General features: G+C 39.8%; 1 protein-coding gene and 1 long non-coding RNA gene across 2 annotated transcripts in view; one reads left to right on the top strand and one right to left on the bottom strand.

Annotated features, from left to right (window-relative positions):
- The window catches only part of LOC127532183 (uncharacterized), an 809,822-nt gene that overhangs the window by 745,964 nt on the left and 42,959 nt on the right, over window positions 1–20,899 (top strand). The gene's annotated exons all lie outside the window — the stretch shown is intronic.
- On the bottom strand, window positions 818–13,445 carry gca (grancalcin). Its single transcript, XM_051943386.1, has 8 exons — window positions 13,310–13,445; window positions 12,276–12,521; window positions 11,322–11,391; window positions 10,103–10,146; window positions 9,837–9,984; window positions 5,639–5,752; window positions 5,400–5,458; window positions 818–2,154 (listed from the first exon to the last, which is right to left on the bottom strand). Exons 1-8 carry the CDS (start codon window positions 13,331–13,333, stop codon window positions 2,128–2,130), a joined length of 732 nt encoding a protein of 243 aa, XP_051799346.1. The 5' UTR covers window positions 13,334–13,445; the 3' UTR covers window positions 818–2,127.

The following is a 20,899-nucleotide window of genomic DNA, read 5'->3' as shown; positions in this document are numbered from 1 at the left end:
ATGTCTGGCGTGAAGGTGGGGGAGTGTTAAAGTCTCCCTGCCGTGATGTTACACCTGCTCGGCAGGTTCACACTCTGGATTTTTCCATTGCTCAACAATTTTTTAAAAAACAACATAAAAATTGAAACCAAAATTGGAAGAAATCCCTTAAAAACATGAATAAATGATGTGGAATACTGGTTTGGATAAATTAGAGCTGAAATGTGAAGCCTTCTTTTGGCCTGTACTGTCCAACATTTATGCAGTTCTAAGTCTCCCCCTAGTGTCAGATTTTAGCACCTGCACCTTTCTACAACAACTACACCAGCAAAGGTCAGACTACATTTAAAAATCTGATTTGTTTCTTCAACAAGAGCTGAAAAGGGGGAGATAATCTGAAGAGGAGACAAGAGAAAGCTTTTCTTTCCAGGACAACACCATCGTTTCCAGCAGAATACCTTCTCTCTTTTTCTTTTACAAGCTTTCTCCTCGAGCACAGATGTAGAACAAAAGTTGCTGAAGCCTACCTTGACATGTCCAGCGCCTAAAAACAAAAAAAAGTCGTCCACTGAACTTTCATGGGATTTGCAAACTTTTGCACAGAGATTAGAAAACTCGCTGTACTGGATATAAATGTCACTTTTTAAACCTAGTGCTGTTCACAATTGTTTTTATGCATTTTTTAAATGTTTGCCACTGTATTTTATACAATGCAACACTTAACAGCTAATTTGAATGTTTCTGTTCTTAACTATATTTAATGAAATAAACTATATTGTGTAAATAGACGGGGGGGGGGGGAATGCGCAATTGTACCAACGAATAAACAGAACGCATACTGATTAAAAGTGTGTTTATTGTGAGTAACAAAATACGAATTGTTTGACAACATTGGAAGTGTGGAGGTGGAAACCTGGTTGTGTTTGTACAGAAAGCTAAAAACGTTTACAGCTGCAAAAATCTCAGGCACATGAACTTCTGTAGCTCTGTGGAAACACTCCTAGTTCTGATTATCGTTAACAGCAGCTGTCAGCGTGGACTGAATTGGCTCACAGTCACTTTGGCTTTGTGATCACATCAAACATCAAACTACTACAGCAGTGACATTAGTGCATACTGGTCAAGCTCATAGCTATGGAATCACAGAAGTGCCATAATGAAAGTTAAATCTGTTTAAAAAAAAAGGAAATAAATGTAAATATAAAGAGGAATAAATAATATTTTTTTCTTTATTTATTCCTCTTTGTATTTACACATTTGTTTCCTTATTAAACAGATTTATCTTTCATTATGGCACTCCTGTGATTCCATACATAACTGCTTAAAGGAAAAAAGCAAATCAGCTTCATCATACTGCAAACAGTCAATCAAAACACACATATGTATAGTTGTGTTCTTAAGTTTACATACCCTGGCCAAATTTGTGAAATATTGTCCTTTATTTTTTAGCAAATATGTTTGTTAATGGAAACATTTTCTTTCATTTAGGGCTGGTGTTTAGACAAAGCTATTTTTTGTGTTTGCTCTGATCATTCATGTTTTCATTAAAGAATGGAGCACATTTTACAAATTCTGCCAGGGGATGTAAACTTATGAGCACAACTGTCAATATATGTGTGTCTGTGTCTGTGTGTGTGTTTATGTTTTAGTATATTAGAACATACATTCAGATATTATAATGGCACAACAGGTGTCTCACAGGTCACAAGAACGGTTCACATTCCATTAAAGTCTTGCTAAAAAAATCTCATTCTTCACTCCTCCCTTCTTTAAAGTCTCTATGTGGACATTTTCTATGCAGTTACACAATTTTTGCAATTGTTAAGTCATCCTGTGTTGCGTCACATTTCAGTCAGACGTCCTCCTCCTCATGAAGGCCTTACAGGCAGCGGCGTGTCAAACATTCCCCTCTAATATGAATACATACCACGTGTATATGTGTGCACCGGATACATCTTCAGCACATCCCTGTGTTACATACAAGACTAAAGCGTTACACTAAGCGTTACAAGCAATGAGTACTTTCCTGACGCGGCTCGCGGCCGCTCAGTCTAATATACTGGCCTCCCTTTGCATTCCTGTGAGGTTCTGATCCAGAATCAGTTGCCGGCTGACACATAAACGTCCTGACCCGGTGGATGGCAGCGCTTAGATGGCCATGGTGCACAGGATAAACTGTTAACAGGAGGCACAGAGAGGGGAGGGGAGGGGAGAGAGAGTAGAAGTCATTTTGGACCAGAACACAACCACATCTTTTAAGCTCACTGCTACTTATCCTGTCCTTTAGATCTGCAGTTACAAAGTGGCCTTACTATCACTTAAAAATATCTCAAGAATGAAAGGTCTGATGTCTCAGCAGGACCTGGAAAATCGAGTCCATGCATTTACTTTCAGTCAGCTTGGTTACTCTAACAGTATCTTTACAGGTCTACCTAAAAAAAAAACACTCAAACAACTGCAGCAGATTCAAAACTCTGCTGCTCGAGTCCTCACTAAAACCAAGAAAATAGATCATATCACTACAGTTTTAAAGTCTTTACACTGGCTTCCTGTCACTCAGAGGGTAGATTTTAAAGTCCTGCTGCTGGTCTACAAAGCTTTAAATGGTCGAGGACCAAAACACATCAAGGACCTCCTGACTCAGTATGAACCACCCAGACCACTCAGGTCATCTGGATCAGATCTTCTAGTTGTTCCTAGAGTAAAAACCAAACACGGAGAAGCTGCATTCAGCTTCTATGCCCCATATATATGGAACAAACTCCCAGAAAACTGTAGATCAGCTGAAACTCTCAGCACATTTAAGTCCATTCTGAAGACGTACCTGTTCTCAGCTGCTTTTGATTAAATTATTTTAGTTAATTTAAATCTTATTTTATGACAGTTATTTTAAACAGCCCTTGTTTTCTGACTTCTGTTTTTGATCCATTTTACGTTTCTGACTTTTTTTGGATGATTTCATAAATGTTTTCTTTTGTTTTTCTTTAAATAATTGTTTTCATCTTCTGTCTTAATGTCTTTGTAAAGCACTTTGAATCGCCTCGTTGTTGAAATGTGCTATATAAATACATGCCTTGCCTTGCCTAACGATCCATCAGACGGGATCAGAGGCTCGATGTAAAGTTCTAAGAATCTGGAAAGAGGGGAGGGGTTCTGAAACTACACTGATGTAAGGGAGACCATGGCATGATGTCAGGTGTACTAATTAGTGCAGAGAACTGCTGTTTAAGGGTTTTCTTTAAACTCAAACTAAACCAGCGTTCTCAAAGTATGAGGTACGGAGGCATGGCAGGAGGTGTGCGAGCAACTGGGAGGAAAAGGTCCGTCTATGTGGAACTAATTATCTGAACTATTTCCGCAACGCCGGCCTGTTTTTTGCGACACAACAATATGTTTCTCCATACTGAGTGCGCAAGGCCGTACTTGGCAAGTACGGACACGGAAGAAATTTCAGGATGATCATACTTTGCAAAAAGATTAAATGTGATCATTTTCAGAATTTTCTGAACTAAAACAAAGGGAAAAAGTAGGAGCTGCAGTTATCTACACGTTATCATGCTCTGATTTTAGTTCAGTTGAGATCAAACTGGGCTGAATGTGGAACCTGAACACCCCTGACCTTTACCGTGAAAAACAATCAAATGGAATTGATATAACAAAAAAGCCTTGCATTTTCATATTTTAATAGCTTGGAAACTTTGTATACAAAGTTATTAACCCTTTAAGCTTCAGTCAATTCCAGCCGTTTTCAGTACAAAAAAAATCGCTAATATTCTGTTTTTAAATTAAAAAAAATGACGAAAAATACAGGGAATATTGGACACACATCGCGAGGTGCATTTCCTTGAAAACGACCGATTTGTGGATTTTATACCGACTTCAGGACATGTTTTGGACAAAATAGTTTACTGGCTTGTGTCATCTGGATGTAAAAGGTTGGATTATGGCCGTTTTTTGTGGAATCTTTTTTTCTGTGTGTAATAATGAACCCGGAAATGTGAGTCGCGCTGTGTGCATTGAAGCCGTGTATAGAGAACGGATGGATGGATATTCGTTTTTGTCGGACAAATGTGTTTTTCTCACCCGCTGTGGTAATCGCATCTGAAAGTGGTTTATACCGGCGGATTCATGAGAATCTAAGCTTTCCATCGGCGTATAGTGTTTGTATAATCGCGTTTGCAGCCGTCGGACATTCTTGAAATTCCTATGCAAATTAGTAGGTGTACTGCCGGCGGTACACCTACGACGCACTGAAGCGTAAAGGGTTAAGGAAGGCGCAGACGTTTTTTGTCCTGACAGAAAAAGTTTGACATCCACTGAACTAAACTCACTCATCATCAATTTCTGGAAACATTTCTATTAGAATCTGGACTTGTATAGAAATCCAAACAGTTTTACTCTAAATACCCCACTGGAATCAGCTCCATAAAAAAAAAAAAAAAAAAACAGAACTAAAATCCACTTGATGAAAACCAGCATGTAGTTTTTTGGGTTTAACTGGCATATTTTGGTAGCCTAGCCGCGCTAGACCCAGGTCTGAAGACACAAGGGTCTAGGAACTCTCGACAGGGAGGGAGGCGGGCTAAAAGGTTGTCTTTCAAATCACTCTGCAGCAATTGGGTAGGTATACAACCAATCAGCGCAACGAATAGGCTGACGGAGTTCCTAGAGCGCCGGAAATCAGAGGATGCGGGAGTTCGGTGAAGCCTTATTTATACAGTCAATGGGTGAAGCTCAAGTATATTACAGACATGTTAACAGAAAGATTATTCAGAGTCGGTGCTAATGGAGCGCAACGACTGTTGTCGTTTTTGTTGTTGACCCTTGCAGAGAATTAAATTCGTTGCCGTGTGTTGTCTAGCGCGGCTAGGCTAGTTGTTTCTGGTTGTTTCTGTCAGAATCGTTGCGCCTCTGTCGTCACTTAGTTAAGCCCGCCTTCTGACTCTACACTTCATGGTGATTCGTCGGCCAGTTTTAGGAGCATCCAACCTCGAGGCTTACCGAGGGTAACTACACCCACCCTGGCCGAGAATTAAATTCGTTGCCGTGGGTTGTCTAGCGCGGCTAGGCTAATATTTTGGCACACGGTACAGATGTTGTTGGACAGCTGCCTTGGGTCTTTATGTAGCTCTCCATCACATCTGCTTGACTGAGTTAAAAGTTTAAATCAAGAAGACAAGCTGTAAACATACTGTACATCCTACTCGTGTTAGGCCTCCAGATTTGTTGACGATAAATGTATTGTTGACTCATTAAAGTGAGCTGATGGAAACAGAGTAAAGCTGGGCACTTTGTTACTGTTTTAAAAGGACAAACATGAGGTTCATGTCTCACCCCATCCCCACAGTTATGTTTTTACACCCCTTTAGCCTAAAAACTGTTGTCCCTTCTGGTATGAAGGAGCAAACAGAATCACTTACGTCATCATACTGGAAGGTGACAGATCCCTGGTGCATGGTGTCTCTCCGCCTGAAGTTGTCTGTAATGGGAAACAGTCATTTCAATAAAGCTCATTTCACACACAGATCTGAGCGCAGAGCCGAGTGAATTTCACTTCTCTTCACAGAGAGCAGTGGGGGGGAATAAAACCAAATGTAGTTTCGCTGTCAGTCCACATTTAAATCTGCACACGTCAGACGCTGGTTTTGTGTTTTCATACCTGTGAGAGCTCGCAGTTTGACACAGCAGGCCACGTAGTCATCAAAGAAGATCCTGCCCCCTTTGTTGTAGCGCTTTATGATTGCATTGAGGGCCTGGGGACTGACACGGTAGCCTGATACAGGAGGAAAATAACAGTCAGATTTATCTTTTTACTCATTTCAAGCCCCTTGTAGCTCCAGTGCCTCTGACAGACTTCAGTGTTTATGGTAGCAGACGGTCAGAAGAACATCTTACACAAAACCACACCCTTAGTGAACAAATGTCAGAGAGGACAGGAAGTGATCATAAGTCCATTGCAAACCAGAGCATTGGAACCATGCTTTGGCTGCTCAATCACCGGATCTAAATCCAACTGAAAACCTGTGGAAAATCATCACACGCTAAAGGGAGAACCACAAGCCCAAAAACAAGGCAGATTGGTTAGAATTAGTGCAACAGGAATGGCCTGCTGTGATCAGAAGCTGGTGGAGAGCATGAAGAGACATCAGAAACAATGGTTCTGAATCAGTACTAACTCCAAAAGAAAACATGGAATCCTAAAAGCTGTTTTAGCAGAACAATGCCATAGATATTGATGGAAGAACTGAAAGGATTTTGGTTATCATGAAAACATTGAAAACGTCCGATATCAGCTCTGAAATTAAACTCTTATGAGCTATTTTTGTAATCACATTTGTCCAAACAAATGGACCTTTAGTTGAAAATGAACAAGAAATGGAAGAAAACAAGCGTGGTCTAATCATTTTTTCCCCATCACTGATGATTCCAAAGCAATATTTAAGAGACTTGTTGACAATGGGTCGCATTGCAGGGAAAGGCAATTCAAAGAGATGTAGGATGTGGTGTTTATATGATGTTCAGTTGGTACTACCGGGCTCAAAAGGTGCCAAGAAAACATCCTCCACACCGTTATATCACCATCTGAACTGTTGATGCAAGGCAGGATGGATTCCTGAATTTGTCTCTGCAGCTCTTCTGTGTGTAACAAGCGCAGTTTAAAGGGGGAACTTCGGTTTTTTTCAACCTGGGGTCTGTTTTCATGTCATTTCATACATGTGAGTGATGGAGAAATGAATTTTGGACATAGCTCCAGTATTTAGCCAGGCAGGCAGCTAGCAGCTCGGCTAGCGAAAAGTATGGGGCTCTCTCGCGTGATTTCGCAAGCTATCGGGCGATTTCGGAACGAGATTTGCGTTCTAGCGTCCTGAGATTTGGATACAGACCACAACAAAGAGCAATCGCCAAGTAATGTGGAGGTTTTCGTTCACTTCTCATCTCTAGTATGTTGTGGGACACTCATTGAGACTATCTGAGCCGGTCAGTGTGAGGAAAAAAGCACGTCAGGGTGGACTTTGACGCGGGGGGCCACTTGCACCATACTTTTCACTAGCTGAGCTACTAAGCTGCCTGCCTGGCTAAATACTGGAGCTATGTTGAAAATTCATTTCTCCATCACTCACATGTATGAAATGACAAATGAAAACAGACTCCAGGTTGAAAAAAAAACAAAGTTCCCCTTTAAGTTGCTCTGAGCTTTCTATCAGCTTTAAGATGTCTGGCTGGTCTGCTCTGGACCCAGAGAACCACGACTCCCTGGATGTTTTTCTTTTCTTCAAAGGTTTCTGTGCAAACCTCGTCTGGCTCACGTAGGCTGTGGGTAAAGCCTGCCATTGGGGGTGGATTTCCCGCAGCTTATTCTTCCTCTTCTGCTATCTGAGCATTACCAAAATCTCATTCAACACTGGAAACTACAACAACCTCCAAGCAGCAACCTGGATGTGGTCATGCAGTAAAACATCTCTACGTGCAAATGCATCTCCAGCTTTGCACCAAATGACTGTGATTCATTTAAAGACATACAAATAACAACAGAAATGTTTCCCTTATAGGAGAATATGAGCTAAAGCCAGACCACTCTGAGCAAACCCTATAGACACTGTTTACGTTGGCTTAAATCAACTCTTCTCCATTCTCATGTGTCTGGATAAATGTACTGTTTTTCCATGTGACTGGCAGGTTAGATATGTGCTTCAGGTGGATCTAATGGAGTGGTGAAGACTGTACCTGCACTGTCAGGCAGCTCCAATGATTTCTTATTCTACATGGTGCATATAGCTGTGAAACATCTCAGTCATACTTCTTGACGTACCACTACTACTAACACTCTGTTTAAGTCTGCTGCCTGGTTTGTTTATTATTTATGTAGGTAAAAATTCTGCTAAGGAGCAATTTGGGTGATTTTAAATACCTACTGTTTATCTGGCTGAATATTTATTCACATTATTAGATGAAAAGTAGTTTATGAACGGCATTATTTAAAGGAGTTTTCCTTCATTCATGGGCAAATGTAAAAAATAAAAAAAAATGCCAATGTATAATCTTACAATAATTAAATAATGGGTTTAATTATTATGTTTATGCAAAATATACTTGCTTTACTAAGTTGGGGAAGCATATCTATCCATATTTGTTTATTTTTGTGTTTTAAAGGTTTTTCACCTGCTTCCTGTTTCTTCACTGACTAAATTGAAATGAAGAGATTTGAGTGAAACCCTGTCCAGTGTGGGAAGCCATAGTGTTAGAAAGACACTTGACACTAATAATATACTCACACGCAAAAGAAACGCAAGTTTCTTTTACCCGATGAAAAATTAAATTTGGTTTCCCAAAACAAAAATGCATTCGGTACTTTGTGGTGCATGGTGTGTTCTTAACATTTTCTGTTGCGTTTTGTAAGGTTGGTGTGAAAACCAAAAACGGAAAAAGAATCGTTGCAATACACCAATGCATTGATGATGTGGACATGATTCACACTTTGCACGTGCAATTGAATATGCACGATTTATCAACACCTTCAGCGGGTATAAATGTCATTCAAGATCATAGGCATTTCACTTGCTGTTTAACTATGCCACGCTTAAACCAAACTGGGAGGAACCAAGCCATCGGACGTCTGCAAGCTGGAGAGTCTGTCCGAGACATTGCCCGTCACTTTAACGTCAACATCACCACCATTTACCGTCTCCAGCGTCGATACAACACCACACAGAGCACCGATGACCTTCCCCGAAGCGGACAGACTCTCCAGCTTGCAGACGTCCGATGGCTTGGTTCCTCCCAATTTGGTTTAAGCGCGGCATAGTTAAACAGCAAGTGAAATGCCTATGATCTTGAATGACATTTATACCCGCTGAAGGTGTTGATAAATCGTGCATATTCAGTTGCACGTGCAAAGTGTGAATCATGTCCACATCATCAATGCATTGGTGTATTGCAACGATTCTTTTTCCGTTTTTGGTTTTCACACCAACCTTACAAAACGCAACAGAAAATGTTAAGAACACACCATGCACCACAAAGTACCAATGCATTTTTGTTTTGGGAAACCAAATTTAATTTTTCATCGGGTAAAAGAAACTTGCGTTTCTTGTGCATGCGAGTATATTAACGATTATTTAAAATAAGCTCCACATTTCATTGCTTTGTAGAACTTGTATGACGGTTTAACTCGCAATAATATTCTTTTTGTGGTTCTGTGTGCCTAGGAATGATCTTAATATGTCTGTAATTTAAATGACACGTCTGTTTTTAGGTGTGCAAATATCAGTTTTAGTCTGCCAGAGCTGTTTGTGGTCATTTTGAAACCAAATGAAAACCATACTTCCTGTGTACTTCACACTGAGAAAGTCTCACTCAGTGTGCATCTCAGCACATTTATAAAACTAAACAAGTCTTCCTAAACCGTTTAGAACACACTGTTGGCAGATTTTCCAAACAAAATAATTGATATCAGCTTTAGAAATCTAGAATCTCTTGGGCCACAACCAACGCCACATTAAATGCACAGAAGTTTTCTAATTTAAATGCTTTAAATGTGCATTTTGGGTGTACAGAATATGCTGTGAGACAACGGAGACCCACAGGAGCTCATCTGATCAGTGAAAGCTTCAAGTTAAATTCACTGAGAAAACTGCAAAGGAAGCAAAGACCACATGTGAGGAATATCTAACGGGACATTGCACTAAATAATATGTAAATGATGCCGAATGGGGAGTGACAGCAGCTTGGCCCCGCTGCTGTCATAAAAGGAGTCAGGTGGGTCAGATTACAGCCAGGCTAATGAGCTATTAAGCCTAATCAAGCGTCATTAAACATTCCAGGAGCCGTTAAGTGCCCATCACGTTGATGACTCTCACCCATGGCAGTGATTGCCTGAGACATCTCGTGAGGTTCCACGGTTCCACTGCGGTCCTGGTCAAACATCAAGAAGTTCTGCTTCCAGCCGTTCAGAGCCGTAAACAGCTCCTTGAACTCGTTGAAGCCCATCTTCCCCGTGAAGTCCCTCTGGTGGCGCTCTGGTTAAGCATTAATAAACCGCTGACGGCCGTGATAAAGCAGCTGAAGCACAACTACCGTGAACGCTTCAGCGCTCAGACTGAACAGGAGTTGGAGAAAAGGATACGTCCAGCATTGCAATCATGATTCTGCACGTCTCCATGCTGAAGGCTGCAACGACAGAAAACACGTGATTGGAAAGAGTCAAGGCCACGACTTCATTGTCACTGAACAGATAACGGAAAAGTATTGTGCATGAGCATCTTCAAAAAGTCTCTCCTCCTTTATTAAGCTATGTTTGGCAGTGGTGGTCGAGAACAAAAACCACTCACAATCAACTGACTACTGCAGTAATTCTCTTACTGCATCAGTGTTTTGGAAAACAGACAGCAGGACTGAACTTTTAACCTGTCCAACGAGCACTTTGGGCGTAATGGCCGTTTGTAAAATCACCGTCTTGTTCATTCATTAACCATCTCAATGAGCGATAGACTGATAGCTGTGGAGTTATATAAAATATTGGTCCCATTGAAGGCTGTGAGATGACTTTGCACCCAGAATTCAGGAGTTAATAATTACACAATTATAGTGCAGAGACATCAAAGCTTCAGGGTGCAGAACAATGTATCTCATAGTTGTGAGCTAAAGTTTACAAACAGTTAAGACCATCCATAGCAGCGGTCCTCTACTAATGCAGCGGGTCATTAGTACTGGCCCGCACAGAAATAATAAAAATGTGTTATTTTTATTTTAGTTCCTGCGGGATAGGATCGTCTTCCCGTCACTTTGGTCTCTGCTCGTTTCCCACACTTGATTCTGTCAGATTTTTTCCTGCCCGACTGTTAAATGAAGCCGTCAATCTAAGCCCTGTCAAAATTTATTTCAGAAAGTCTCTGGAGAGTTTCTTTAAAAAGAGTCACAAGTTGAGACTGAAGTAAGTAAGAAGCAATAAAAAGTAATTTTATTTGTTTGGGACTTTTTTTTAAATTAAAAAATTGCAATTCATACATGATTGCTCATTTGCTCGAACTGATCTCAAAAAGTCGTTCTTAGTTTTGGAATTTAGACAGGAAGTAATCAAAGACCTGTTACACCTCTACCGAAAAAAAACATCAGATCAATTCTGTCAGTTCCCTGAGTTAAAGTTCCTCTCAGTACTTCTGTGTTCAGAGGAAACATTTAGCGAGACTTTTTTATTCTAGTTCAGGAGGAATTAAGGAGGTTTAAACTAAACTACGCGAGATTAAAACATTTTGCTGAATTAACATGACAGAGCAGCAGCTAAGACGTGGTACAGTCCATGTGTCAGTCGTCCTGTTTTGTGGAGACGACAGCGGTGAACTTACGGGTGTAGCTGCCGCTGAAACCAGACTGTGTTAGACACCTCTGGAGCTCCTCTGCGTCGATTTCACCGTCCTGGACAGAGCAGGAAGTGACACTCAGTCAAGTGTAACTTTCCAAAGAATAAACAGTGATCTGAGGAGACCCTGTATACATCACCAATCAAGTACTGTAACTGTTCATGTGAAACGATCGAAAACAGCAGGAAGGAAAAGCAATGTGGAGGGTAAGTCATCTTGAATAATATCTAAATCTGAAATCACATGCTGGTATAGGTCTTGCTTGTTTGCAATTACATCATCTTTTGAATTACATTTCAGTGTTTTTAATTGGACAAATTCTGACTCAGGAACATGTACAGACTGTAGAAACAATTTGTTTTAAAATTTGGCAATAGATAACTGCTAGTTTCCTTCCACTAGTGTACAGCAAACACTGCAGTTCAGTAAAGACCAAAATTCATCTGAGCTGTTGTTCTTCTTGCAGACATCTGCTGGCATTTGCATATTCTTCTCCATTTAACCACTGACTTTATACTGCAAGATAACACTGGCTAACAACTATAACCTTTTTCAGTCAGTTACAGAATTCTAAATTCATCCATTTGTTTTACAATTTTAGCCCCTTTTACCATACAATCCACAGCACTTAGATTATAGTGCACCTCTTTCATGCAGGCATTACTCATTTGGTGACCTGGCATGTTTTACAGCTGCAGCAGAGTGGAATCAAGTTTAGACAGAGCTGTAACGCAGCTCCACCTGAGCTGTTCCATGGAATCTGAAATAGTGCAGTGGTGAGTGACGACTGAGGCTCTGGGTTAAACACAAGCGCTGCCATGTTGTGGCTCTTTGCGCACATGTGAAAGTAAAACCAATAAAACCAAGGCTTTCATAAAGGCTACATCTATTATATGTTTTTGAAGAACTTAAGAAGTCAAAAACTGCTTCCACACTTACCTGGCCCGCTATAGCCGTGAAGTAACCCCACATTGGATCATTGGCAGCTGGGGGCTGGGCACCAAAAGAGCCTGGATAGCCTCCTCCATAAGCTGGATACCCTCCCTGAGGTGGGGCGCCTCCCATTGGCCCACCTCCCATCGGCCCACCCATGTGTCCAGGCATAGGGCCTCCCATGGGGCCTCCCATGGGCATTCCTTGGGGTGGCATCCCCTGAGCTGGCATGCCTGGCATCGGGCCTCCATACTGAAACAATTCAGAAAAAAAGAGACAAGGGCTTGTATGAATGAGTCCACACTGAAAGAGATAGGAATGAATATCTTCTCTAAGCTTTTTTATGCACGTTTCAACATGTCAGCATTAAAGCATGTGAGCTCCAGATACAGTAAGTGACAATCATCATAAGACATGTATGAAGTTGAGATGTGATGAAGCCTGAGGGAGGAATTTGTGCATTTGTACTCCTGACAGTACAAAAACTAACCCTCCAGGAGTTACATAACAGTTACAGTAAACTTCTTTACAGAGAGCTTTTTATTTATTTTTACGTTTTTGGCTCAAAAATGAAAGCTCTGGAGGATTTTAAAAAAGGTTTTTACACTTGACACACCTGGTATAGATAAATATAAGCAACACTTTTATAATGGTGAGAGTGTCAAGCATAATACACTGCAGGTTTAGACAAAAGACATTTTTTTTAAAGGAAACGCATCGAGGCTTGTTCCATACACACAGCTGGTGGACTTATCGTCATTCTACACCTGAATATCGAGGACTCTTTATATTCCGGAAGTTATGAGTTGAAGTCCATTTTCAAACAACTGCACATGCAAATACAGCTAATGAATTATATCTGCAGAAGACAGAGAATCACTGACTGACTGCGACTACAGTATTTCCTGGTATCTACTGTAGGAACACCTGTGTCCGCTCTTGGATCTAATTAAGGAGACTGTAACACCTGGTTAGCTTGCCTGCTAGCTAACGTCGCTGTTTAACAGATGTAAAATGACGGTCACATATCGTTCACTCACCCCGCCGTATCCTGGGTAAGCCATGTCGTGGAAAAAGAACGAAAACTCAGAAGTTTAAAGTGTTTAGGAGGTACAGTAGCACTGCTGATACGCTACTGTGTTGCGCGGCTGGAACTTCCGATAAGTCTGAGCAGTTGCTACGTCACATCCGAGCTGTCGGGAAGTGTGTTGATTGACAGCGCATACAGCGAATGAGAGAGAAAAACTAGACAAAAGGCCCGCCCATGACCCCGTAGCTGCTTTCTCTCTGCATCTCTGTAAAAACCAAACAATTTTTTTATTTTTAATTTAATTTTATTTTTATATATGCAATTTTTTTATTTTTCATATTTTATTTCACTTTATTTTTTGCGTTTTTTTTTTCCATAGTTATTTTATTATTCTCTTTCCTTATTCCTTTTATATTTCTATATAAAACATATATATTTTTATTTTCTATCAAATATCTATATTTTTCATTTTATATGCATAAATTTATTTCAATTTTTTTGTTTTCATGTTATTTAAAAATATTAAAAATATTTTATTTTTTTATTTCACTTTAATGTTTTGTGTTCTTTTTTCCACAGTTATTTTATTATTCTCTTTCCTTCTTCCTAGAGTGACAGCAAAAACTAAATTCCTTGGATATTGTGTAGCCATTAAGGCTGATTCGGTTTCTGAGAACATTATTATAACACCTAAATTTAAAAAAAACAGTCCTGTCTTGCTTCTATTTACCACTAGATGGTGCTCTGGAAACTTTTACCAAAGTTTTAACAGCAACCAAAATGCAATTTTTATGTCCTTAAACTGTGAAAATGTAATATTAATTAATTTTAAAAGTAAGCATGTGCTAAGTCAAAGTAATTCTTAAATGCAAATCAAAGTCAAAAGACACAGACATGTGACAAACATTCAAAAATTAGGAAAAAATCCAGATGAGAAGTGAATAAATAAGGGGAAGTTCATATTTTGAGCCGCACTGAACTTTCATTTTGTTTATCGGTTGTGAAACCACATCACAGGTCAATGCAAATGTAAAATGCTCACAACACACGTATGATTCCTCTGTTCAAGACAAGTTTATCAGGCGTTACAGAGGGAGAATCACACATCCGTGAAAGTAAGAAGCAACACCTGCACTGCATTTCACCCTTCAGTAAAAGTCAGATGTGTGAATTCAAGAGTAAAGCAGTGTAGTGGTAAATATGTGAAGCACACAGAGAAGTGTGAAGGCTGACAAATGTGCAGAGGATGCAACTTCCTGTTCTGTTGAACTCTGTGGTGTTTTCGAGGCTCTAACTGTAATCCAGCAGCTGTGGTGGGAAGTTCCCACTTTCTCATCACAGGGAGAAACTGTCGCCGTCAGATCACAGGAAGTGGCAGCCATGAAGGTAAATATGTTGCTATGAAATGTAGATGCAAGAGATTGTGAGAACGATGCAAAGTCTCAGACAAACACCGACACCATTTAACCATGAATTTAAAGCGACATGATAGAAACAACTTTGAAATTATGAATCGCTCCTTTAGAAATAAGCTCCCTGTGTTTATTTGGAGGAGACCCACTCATTTACCTGGATGTTTGCATTATCTTACAGTCTTTTTATGTATTCAGCTCTTCATAATAGACCATAAACTGCACATTTTCAGTATATATAAATCTACACTACTGTTAAAAAGTTGAGGTCACTTAGAAATGTCCTTATTTTAGCAAGAAAAACATTTTTTTTCCATTGAGAATGACATTTAATGAATCAGAAATCCAGTCTAGACATTGTTACAGCAACCATCACTCCTGTGTTCTAATGCTACATTGTGTTAGCTAATGCTGTTGAAAGGCTCACTGATGATTAGAAAACCCTTGTGCAGTTATTATAGCACATGGATAAAAGTGCCAGGGTGACCCCAAACTTTTGAACGGTAGTGTACTGTATATACAATGCTGTTAATTTCTCATTATGTTGTAAACTTTGATGAATTAGATGGTTTGTTATCTGCTGCTGTCAAGCTTCTACTACTACTACTACTAATAATAATAATAATAATAACAATACTTATTATCTGTATACCACTTTTCTGGACACTGAAAGACATTTTACAAGCAGGAAATAAAAACAAAAACAGTGAAAAAAAAGGTACCAAGTATAAAAGCACAAAACAGTTAAACATTAAAAGCGATATTTTTCTTCTTGATATGACTAAACTGTGTTCTTAACTTAGCCGTGTATTTTCAAAATAGGTTAGGCCAGGTAAAAAAACCTACTTTCATTTTAAAATCACTCTTTTGTTAATTCAAATTAGTATTTAAAAGTATTGTGAAAATAAAAAGAACAACACGTTGTCATTAATTAAAGAAGTTGGAGCTTAAAGTAGAACCAAAAAAAATATGTGGGGTCTATTTATTGACCAAACAAGGTCAAATTATCTCAAATTTGACAGAAAAAAAGCATATATTAGACTAGATTTGGGTATCGGAGCGCTGTTTGTCTTCTTTTCTCTCACATTACACACGTGGACAAAATTGTTGGTACCCCTCAGTTAAAGAAGGAAAAACCCACAATTCTCACTGAAATCACTTGAAACTCACAAAAGTAACAATAAATAAAAATTTATTGAAAATTAAATAATCAAAAACAGCCATTACTTTTGAATTGTTGATTAACATAATTATTTAAAAAAACAAACTAATGAAACAGGCCTGGACAAAAATGATGGTACCTCTATAAAAGATTGAAAACTATTTGACCAGAGTGACATGATTAACTCAGGTGTGTCATTTAATTGACATCACAGGTGTTTCCAAACTCATAATCAGTCAGTCTGCCTATTTAAAGGGAGACAAGTAGTCACCCTGCTGTTTGGTGAAAAGGTGTGTACCACACTGAACATGGACAACAGAAAGCGAAGGAGAGAATTGTCCCAGGACATCCGAAAAAAAATTATAGACAAACATCTTAAAGGTAAAGGCTATAAGACCATCTCTAAACAGCTTGAAGTTCCTGTGACAACAGTGGCTCATATTATTCAGAAGTTCAAGCCCCACGGGACAGTAGCCAACCTCCCTGGACGTGGCCGCAAGAGGAAAATTGATGACAAATTGAAGAGACGGATCGTTGGAATTGTATCCAAAGAGCCCAGAGCAACCTCCAAAGAAATTAAAGGTGAACTCCAAGGCCAAGGTACATCAGTGTCAGATCGCACCATTCGTCGTTGTTTGAGCCAAAGTGGACTTCATGGGAGACGACCAAGGAGGACACCACTGCTGAAAAAAACTCATAAAAAAGCCAGACTGGAATTTGCAAAAATGCATGTTGACAAGCCACAAAGCTTCTGGGAGAATGTCCTTTGGACAGATGAGACCAAACTGGAGCTTTTTGGTAAGGCACATCAACTCTATGTTCATAGACTCAAAAACCAAGCATACGAAGAAAAGAACACTGTCCCTACGGTGAAACATGGAGGAGGCTCAGTAATGTTTTGGGGCTGCTTTGCTGCATCTGGCACAGGGTGTCTTGAAAGTGTGCAAGGTACGATGAAATCTGAAGACTATCAAGGCATTCTGGAGAGAAATGTGCTGCCTAGTGTCAGAAAGCTTGGTCTCAGTCGCAGGTCATGGGTCTTCCAACAGGACAACGATCCAAAACACACAGCCAAAAACACCCAAGAATGGCTGAGAGAAAAGCGTTGGACTATTCTAAAGTGGCCTTCTATGAGCCCAGATCTGAATCCCATTGAACATATGTGGAAGGAGCTGAAACATGCCATTTGGAGAAGACACCCATCAAACCTGAGACAACTGGAGCTGTTTGCTCATGAGGAGTGGGCCAAAATACCTGTTGACAGCTGCAGAACGCTCATTGACAAATACAGAAATCGTTTAATTGCAGTGATTGCCTCAAAAGGTTGTGCAACAAAATATTAAGTTATGGGTGCCATCATTTTTGTCCAGCCCTATTTCATTAGTTTGTTTTTTTAAATAATTATGTTAATCAACAACTCAAAAGTGATGGCTGATTTTGATTATTTAATTTTCAGTAAATTTTTATTTATTGTTACTTTTGTGAGTTTCAAGTGATTTCAGTGAGAATTGTGGGTTTTTCCTTCTTTAACTGAGGGGTACCAACAATTTTGTCCACGTGTGTAATTGTCTCAGGAATGATGTTGTGACCAATTGGAGGAGGAAAAACTCTGATTACACTGCTTAACCACGTATAAAGTATTTAAAAAATTGTAGAATGCCAATTAATCAGTGCATCATAACACAATATAGTTTGTAAAGTGATGTTTTGCACACATATTCTTAATCTTACAAGTTAATTGAAGCTGTCAGAAAAATGTGGAGGAGTAAAAATGCACTAACTCCCTCTGAAATGAATGAAAAAACTCCACAGCTAATGTGGATTAAGTGTGCATCCTTTGCTGGTATCCTTTAAGTACACAAGTGGGTTAAAATAGCACTGGTTGAAGGAGATAGATTCAGTGATCTCAGGATGTTAACAGAAGCGTCACTGGAGCATTTCTAACGGCACCCACTTCCGCACAATTCGCCCGGACTTAAAACTTGAAAGCTATTCGACCTCAAGCCAAAAATGCCATTACAGTACCGACACTTCCACAACATCTGCTGAAGGCCGAGCCCTGCGTCTCTGTTTATCCCTGAGAATAAACACTGGACACTTCCATCAGACGAGGCGGTTGCAGTCGGAGGTTTCCGTGCACGATTGCCTCGCAGAATATAAACAACATCATGTGCTGGAGTTAGAACGAATGCTTGAACGTTTAACCTCACTTCGGTGGGTTTGTGCGACATTTAGCTCGGCGTGGGCGTTCATTAGGAGAGCGGCGACCTTCTGCGCGATGCACACAGACACATTATTTCAAATAGAACTCATTTTTTTTTGCCCTGACAGATCAGCCCACTGCAAACGATGAAGAAAACAACGTCATCGGTTTCACAAGCTCAGCACCCGTCACTCTGATTTCTTGGGAAAGCAGAATTTTATACCCACAAACATCAGAGATTGTGAAAGATTTAGCCACAAGTTTTAACTAAAGTCAGCTCACAATTGTCTTTTATATCTAATACTGATGGACTTTTAAATAAAATATTGTTTAAAGATCTGGTGTAACTATGTTTAATTGTGTATTGTCTCACAGAAAATAAAAAAAAACAAGACATAATAATAAAAAAAGATGTATCTCCAGCTAATGTTCAGTATTATTTTTGTATTTGGTTGTGTTTGTTCTCTGATTTTCTGTTGTCTCTCTTGGTTTTTGTCATGTGTTTCTTCATGCTTTACCTTTCTGTATTTAACGTGATTTTATTGTATTTCTTAAATGTCAGATAAACCAGTTTTCAAGGCCGCCAAAGAGGCATACTATTGAGTCAAAAAACAGAAATAAATACTGATTAAACATAAAGATTTGCTGCTTCTTCTCTCTCTTTTTTTGTTGTAATATGAGTTTTGGACTGATTATCAAACAAAGCAATAAAAAAGTAATCAACACTGAAAATAATCACTATTTGCATCCCTTTGTTAACATTACTGGTTGGATTTGATTTGTCTCTGCTGTATTTTCTGTATCTATCTTATTCTTTAGAGCTTGAAAATGATGCGTATTCTAATTTCATATCAGGAGTAAACTAACAGCATAATCAGATAGCCGGTAAATCTCCTCAATATTCCTTGTGTTTTTGCTCCATCTCTCTCTCTCTCTCTCTGTCTGCACATCAACACTGGCTCTGTCCAGATGCACTGAAAGCGATACCGATAAACAACTTTAGTGAGGTTAAGTGTCAGGTAAATGGGGGCATCTGTGAAGTAACGCTGTTTAAACAAAGCCGTGCTGCATTAGGAAAGACATCCACTGTCTGTTTTGTTTGCTGAGGATGTCCGGTGTGGGAGGAAGAGTGCAGAATATGATGTCTATTCCTCATAAAGGAACAGCTTTATATTTGTTAAGCTTTTAACAGGCTCTTAGCATTTCCTGTGACTGGTCAGCACTTACAGTCTGTACAAAGAGGGAAACTTCCACAGCAACACACTAAAGCAGAGTCCACCCGCTCTGACGTGTGTCAAAAAATATTATATAAAGAGTATGTAATAAAGCCTATTATTTTTATTAAATTCGAATATGTTTTTGAAAATTTTCACAGCTCTTGTTCCAGAATTGATGCTTTAGTTCTCACGCTAGCCTCAGGAGAAACAGGAAGGACATTAATGATTATGTAAATACAGAGTATTTATAATGCAGTATTTATGACAGTTTAAGAGCCTTTATCCCCGCTATACAGCCGCTAGGTTATCAGCAATCTTACATTTATGTAAAGTCATCTATTAAATCCAATGTACCGGATTGTGGGATTGTCTGCAGAAAGTAGTTATCCACTCCTTTTTAGGGCCAATACATCGAAACACATAATTCAAACAGTGAAATAAAATGATGCAAAGTAAACGTAGCGCTTTACATAGGAAACGGGAAATGATTTGTGCCATTCCCAGCACTCTATTGAACAAACACGGTATTATATCCTCCAAATGTCCAACTCTGACCCGATTAGACCTTATCAATGGTTTTTTAGCAACTAATTTCCTTGCTAAGTGGTATGACAGTGTCAAGCTGCAATCTCTGGGGCAGAAAAATTAAGTGCCAAAAAGTGCAGTTCCTCAAATCGCCACCAGAGGCTGCCTCCAAAAGCATTCGCCCCCAAAGACTCCATGCTAAAATGTCCAACTTTACAGCAAAATGAGCAATGTTTACAGTCTGTGGAATGATGGCAGCTGAGCAACAGAACTCCGTCAAATTTTGCACAAATTTAACTACAACTCCCTAAATACAGTGCTGGCTTTTAAAATTTAACATCAGCGGGTTGGATGTCTAACCCTCAAGCAACCAAACAGTGTGACATTTTCACTCGGACATCCTCCAGAAGAACTTTACTGAACTCATCCAGTGACCACGAGACAAGCCAAATGGATAATACAGCTGCAGTCCTAAGTGAGCTAAAGTCACTTCGGTCAGACTTTGGAAATAAATTGGAGAGCATCGACACTCGTCTGCTAAAACGTATAACTTTACAGTAGAAGAAACGATGTTTGCAGCCTGATTCAAAAACCTGTTCTCACATTCACACAATCTGCATGTCGTCAAATTAATCATTTCTCCAAGTCCAAGTGGCCACCTGGACCTTTGCTTACAACCAGGTGCTGAAGTGTCTGGAACTAGTGCTGGAAACACAGCAGATGAGCGTTAACGCCCTTCCACCCACGTCAACCCAATGAGAAACTACATTTGTCCGGGAGAATGAGGGTCGAACCTATTTCGTCACCTCAAGACAAGATCCTTGGCATTTGAGAGGGGGATTGGAGGATGCTGGTAGACCTGGACCAAAAGCTCTGCTCCCCACCTCAGATCGCATCCACCAACCTGCTGTGACCAGACATCATTGAGCTCACAGTGTCCTGGGAGAGCTCAGTAGAGGAGGCCTATGAGCGCAAGAAGCTGAGATATATGGAGCTTGTCGGTGATGCAAAACAATGGAGGATGGAAGGTGAGGGTCCGACCAGTAGAAGTAGGCTGCAGAGGATTCGTAGTCACCTCGCT

This window comes from Acanthochromis polyacanthus, chromosome 22 (assembly GCF_021347895.1).
Source record: "Acanthochromis polyacanthus isolate Apoly-LR-REF ecotype Palm Island chromosome 22, KAUST_Apoly_ChrSc, whole genome shotgun sequence".
NCBI classification, from domain to species: Eukaryota; Metazoa; Chordata; class Actinopteri; family Pomacentridae; genus Acanthochromis; species Acanthochromis polyacanthus.
The sequence above is the reverse complement of the archived record's forward strand: the minus strand, read 5'-3'. Positions and strand labels throughout refer to the sequence as shown.